This window comes from Eleutherodactylus coqui, chromosome 10 (genome assembly GCF_035609145.1).
Source record: "Eleutherodactylus coqui strain aEleCoq1 chromosome 10, aEleCoq1.hap1, whole genome shotgun sequence".
NCBI lineage: Eukaryota > Metazoa > Chordata > Amphibia > Anura > Eleutherodactylidae > Eleutherodactylus > Eleutherodactylus coqui.
In genome coordinates, this window is record NC_089846.1 from 5806349 (window position 1) to 5812348 (window position 6000).

A 6000-nucleotide genomic window follows, 5' to 3' on the forward strand; every position below is an offset into this window, starting at 1 on the left:
GATTAGTCGGCTGATCGCACTCGATCATCGGTCAGTGTAAAACAGCCTTTAATCATCTGCACAATGCAGCCAGATCCCCGGGGGAGCGCTGGGAAGATGTTACAGCAGACACAAGCGTCTCGCTCAGCGAACGTATACGGGGATAACGCTCCAGTCAGAAGCGTCACAGGGAAACCGTTTCTATAGTAACGCCAATATTATCGTGGAGGCGTCTACATAATTCACAGATATCCAAGATGGAGCGAGGCATTCCAGTCCAGTGTGACCGGGTGACGTGTATACGGCATATACACCAGTGTGACGTGTATACGGCATATACACCAGTGTGACGTGTATACGGCATATACACCAGTGTGACGTGTGTACGGCATATACACCAGTGTGACCGGGTGACGTGTGTACGGCATCTACACCAGTGTGACCGGGTGACGTGTGTACGGCATCTACACCAGTGTGACCGGGTGACGTGTGTACGGCATCTACACCAGTGTGACCGGGTGACGTGTATACGGCATCTACACCAGTGTGACCGGGTGACGTGTATACGGCACATACACCAGTGTGACCGGGTGACGTGTATACGGCACATACACCAGTGTGACCGGGTGACGTGTATACGGTATATACACCAGTGTGACCGGGTGACGTGTATACGGTATATACACCAGTGTGACCGGGTGACGTGTATACGGCACATACACCAGTGTGACCGGGTGACGTGTATACGGCACATACACCAGTGTGACCGGGTGACGTGTATACGGCACATACACCAGTGTGACCGGGTGACGTGTATACGGCACATACACCAGTGTGACCGGGTGACGTGTATACGGCACATACACCAGTGTGACCGGGTGACGTGTATACGGCACATACACCAGTGTGACCGGGTGACGTGTATACGGTAAATACACCAGTGTGACCGGGTGACGTGTATACGGCACATACACCAGTGTGACCGGGTGACGTGTATACGGCACATACACCAGTGTGACCGGGTGACGTGTATACGGCACATACACCAGTGTGACCGGGTGACGTGTATACGGCACATACACCAGTGTGACCGGGTGACGTGTATACGGCACATACACCAGTGTGACCGGGTGACGTGTATACGGCACATACACCAGTGTGACCGGGTGACGTGTATACGGCACATACACCAGTGTGACCGGGTGACGTGTATACGGCACATACACCAGTGTGACCGGGTGACGTGTATACGGCACATACACCAGTGTGACCGGGTGACGTGTATACGGCACATACACCAGTGTGACCGGGTGACGTGTATACGGCACATACACCAGTGTGACCGGGTGACGTGTATAAGGCATATACACCAGTGTGACCGGGTGACGTGTATACGGCATATACACCAGTGTGACCGGGTGACGTGTATACGGCATATACACCAGTGTGACCGGGTGACGTGTATACGGCATATACACCAGTGTGACCGGGTGACGTGTATACGGCATATACACCAGTGTGACCGGGTGACGTGTATACGGCATATACACCAGTGTGACCGGGTGACGTGTATACGGCATATACACCAGTGTGACCGGGTGACGTGTATACAGCATATATATATATATAAAAAAAAAAAAAAAACTTATAGTTTTTAAAATTTGTATAATTTATGCTAAAATGTATCAGACATGACAGCGGAGGGACAGGAGCGCTCAGGTGCTTCTCTCTTGCTTTGGATGGCAGGGTTACTGATGCGGCAGGAAACCCCGAATCACGTTTACTCCCTGCAAGTTATGGCGATTCTAGACTTCCTACATGTGCCCTCCCCCCCCCTGCTCCCCTCCCCCCTACGTGTGCCCCCCCCGCTCCCATCCCCCCTACATGTGTCTGCCTCCCCCCTCCCTCCTACGTGTGCCCTCCCCCCCCCCCCCCGACACGTGCCCCACTCCCGACTCCCCCTCCCCCCTACATGTGCCCGACTCCCCCTCCCCCCTACATGTGCCCGACTCCCCCTCCCCCCTACATGTGCCCGACTCCCCCTCCCCCCTACATGTGCCCGACTCCCCCTCCCCCCTACATGTGCCCGACTCCCCCTCCCCCCTACATGTGCCCGACTCCCCCTCCCCCCTACATGTGCCCGACTCCCCCTCCCCCCTACATGTGCCCGACTCCCCCTCTCCCCTACATGTGCCCGACTCCCCCTCTCCCCTACATGTGCCCGACTCCCCCTCTCCCCTACATGTGCCCCGACTCCCCCTCTCCCCTACATGTGCCCGACTCCCCCTCTCCCCTACATGTGCCCGACTCCCCCTCCCCCCTACATGTGCCATGTTGTGTTGAGGCGGCAGCGAGTGTCGTGCACGGGTCCAATTACAGGACAAGTGCATGGTACTCCGCGGGAGACAGACCGCCGACTCAGCAATGACCCACCTAGCGCCTTTGCCTGGACATCGGTTGGTAACGGACATCGATTGCAGTTTTACTCTCAGTAACATAAAATTAAATTAATAAAGAGAAATTTATGAAAATATTAATTTTTCCATAAAATACAGACAGTCTGAATAGATGAGCCTGATGTCCGGGACGTGGCAGCCTGCCAGGTATTGTACCCATCTGCATGAACTGGGCAGATGTTGGGAGAGCACCATTAATGGCAGCTATGACAGTGCTTGTAGGAGCGGCCACCCAGCTTTCCACTCACCCTGAACGGCATGTTCATTGGTTATGCTACACTCCTCAACATTGAAATTGCAACACTAAGAAGGAAAACTTGCAAGGTTACGGATCGAATTTTCAAGCAGGGGGGGGGGGGGGGGCATCAATGGTGTAGAGACAGATCTAAAGCACGTTTTTCAGCCACATGAAACATCAAAAATCAGATAACGTCTTGCGGTCTGATTGTGCGACGCTTCCTGTTCGTCGACGTGCCGCTTATCACCACTTGCTGCAAACTGCGAGGGACAGAATCCTTGAACGGAGAGACCTTGGTTTATCACTCCAGTAGATGGCTGTGTGTAGGCCAAGATGTCCGCAGCGATCAAGGTTGGGAGAACGCCGAACCCAAATGACATCAAGAGGTGCAGAGGGGAGAATCTTTGTATGACCAGATCGGCAGATTAGAACAATGGTGCGAAGTGATCTATTCTGTACGGCGAGTGAAACTGGACATCCCATCCTAAGCCCGGGCATCCATCGGTGTCATCGGAAGGCGCTTGCACGTGACTGGGCTGTGAGCGAGACGGCCAGCGACAGGCGCTCCACTGACTTCATGCCACCGCTCTCATAAGGTTATCATGGTGGAGAGTAAGGGCTTATTTACAGAGGGGGCGTATTGTCCCCATGTATTACGCATGTGTACTTCCTGTACGTAACGTGGTGAATGGAGGCAATGATAGATTATGGACTTTAATGCTTCCATTCACACCTACGTTGGAGCTGTGAGGGGACACTATTTCATATGCAGCCCTTGCGGGTCCGTACACTGAACCGCTGCCCCTCTGCAATGCCTGCGGACTGGCAGTGTTTAATACGCAGCCCCGCGCTGCACAGAGTGGCAAATCTGAAAACAAAAATAGTCACACTGCACGTCCGTAATCTCAGAATCCCGGGCATGCGCAGGCCGATCGCAGCCTGCAGCGATCTCTGCCGGCAGAGCGGACGGGCTGTGATGAGCAGCACAGTGCTGAGAGACTCGCAGCGTTGTACTTATATGAGAATGAGCCCCAAGACAGCAATGCTGGACTAGAAGGTCCGGCATCTTCAGCGATGGATCCCACTTTTGTATGGGAAGCAGTGATTGGTCTGGAGAGGGAACGTCACAGCAGTTCTCCTGTCAGGATTATGGCGTGGGGTGGCATTATGTTAGGTAACCGGACCCCCGTAGTCTTCATTCCAGGTACACCAACAGCTCAGCGTTATGTTGACTCGGTCGTACAGCCAGCGGTAGCGCCATTTCTCCAAAGTGTCCTAGGAGCCGTCATTCAGCGCAGCAATGCCAGGCCGCATGTTACTTGTACAACGGTGAGCGGACTGCGTGGCCTAACTGTGCTACTATGGCCAGAAGCATCTCCGGACCCGTCTCCCACCGAGCACATCTGGGACATCATTGGCTGGCAGTCGTAAAGGAAGCTGTCAGCAGCGCAACCTTATGAATTGCGTCTAAGTGCCTTCAGCGTGACAGAACATCCCTGAGACCACCGTTAATAACCTCCTGACAGCAGCCAAGGTGAGCACGGGCCTGTATTTCTATGCACGGCGCTCACACTCGATACGGAATACAGTGAGATGCTTTGAGTATTTGGTTTCTCTTTTCATCATTTGCATATCATTAACATGTCTATGGATCCCGCGATTCCCAGGACGCCATCGGTTTTCCTTCTTGGTGCAGCAATTTCATGTCGAGGAGTGTATAATACATATATTTATATAACGTTCAGGTCTGGGGAAAGGCTGCTGACAACACATATGGGGTGCGAGATACATATATCAGGTCTCCTATATAGATCCATAAGTACCACCTGGGTAAAGCATCTAGTCTGTCACATGCGCAGTGTATGGGGAGATCCAATAGGCAATCATATCTAGACCTGAGATGCCGACAGGAGAACCGGAGGCGTGCGGTGAGGTTGAGTCGGGTCACTCCAATAACTAGGAGGACGTGTAGGAAGCAGCTGCTGAAGGGTTTGGGACATGGAAGTCATTGGCATCTGGACAGCATTACATTCCTCCCACAAGGAGCACCGTCAGACCCACCACCTAACAGTATCCCAGCCAACCCGCATGCCCTCATGTGGTTGGTACTGCAGGAAGGTTTGTCTACCCATCCGCTGACCCGGGGACAATCATCCCATTACCCTCTCAGCTATAGATGTGCTTATAGGTGTTCAGCGCTTCAGACCAAGACGTACCAGTTTTGGCAGACTTCTCTTGGAGAAAACTCTGTGAGGGCAACAGAGGTGGAGATGGCCGGAGCACCAGCTTCTCATATTCAGCCATTCGACAGTGCGGGACGGCGGAGGCCCATCCTCCTTATGGAGCAGGATCAGCTGTTTTTGAGCCCGGACGGCCGTGTTCTCCAACATTTTTTCAAGCTGTTGTAGAAAAAAAATAAAAAATACATCACAAAACTGCAGCTTCCTATTAAACGTTGTCTGCAAGAACATTAAGGAAACCTGCCGCCTCACATAACAGAACACGAGGCGTCGGGATGTTCCAAAGCTGCAAGCTAAACACTACAGATCCATTTCATGCAGAACCATTTGTGACCACAGCGGGCGGCCATTGCACTCTATAGACACCAATGACAAAGGACTCCTATTAGGATGCTGCTACTTCAGTTCATCAGGCCAAGGGAAATAGGTGCAGAAATGTGTCTTATTACAGTCATGTGAAGCTGGCCTAAGAGAGAAATCCAGATGGAAGATACACTCAATTGCATCTTTATTCGAGCCCCCTTCCTCTCAGGATTGGCGCTTTCCTGTGACCCCGGAGCATAAAATAACGTCACGAGTGTTCCGCGGATCAGTTTCAGTGTGAATCCACATTAGATGGGAAAATCCAGCGATCGGAGCGACTTCCAATGAAGCCGGTCATCGGTGCTAGACTAGCCAGGGGTTCGCCGCCAACCCGGGGGGGTTCTCGTGTAATGGGGTGGAGAGTATACCGAGAATGGCGCGATCAAGGAAAACATCCAGCGAGAGGGGATGCTGCAGATGGAAACAACTCATCACTGAAAGGGGTCGGAGGAGGATGTCAGGAATCACTCTGACCAACAGGCTGCACAGTCAGCTGAATACAACGCTGGAGCTCCAACTAACGTGTCCGAACGCACAACTCGCCGTTCCTCCGCACGGATGGTATAACAGCGGACGACCAGTTCCAGCGCCATTGTGTCTAAGAGAAAAAGAAAGACTCCAGCGGGCGAAAGAGCGCAAAACTTGTATCACTGAGCAGCGGAGAAACATCCCCTGGTCAGATGGAGCCAGGTTTCTGTGCTGACGGGATGCTGATGTTCATCCA

General features: G+C 52.8%; 1 protein-coding gene across 6 annotated transcripts in view; it reads right to left on the reverse strand.

Moving 5' to 3' along the window:
• Positions 1–6000, reverse strand: part of PNPLA7 (patatin like phospholipase domain containing 7) — a 170537-nt gene that overhangs the window by 36476 nt on the left and 128061 nt on the right. For all 6 annotated transcript variants that reach the window (XM_066580080.1, XM_066580078.1, XM_066580079.1 and 3 more), the window contains one exon: positions 4890–5072. In XM_066580080.1, the coding sequence (XP_066436177.1) occupies positions 4890–5072 (183 nt within the window). The remainder of the gene's footprint in view (positions 1–4889; positions 5073–6000) is intronic.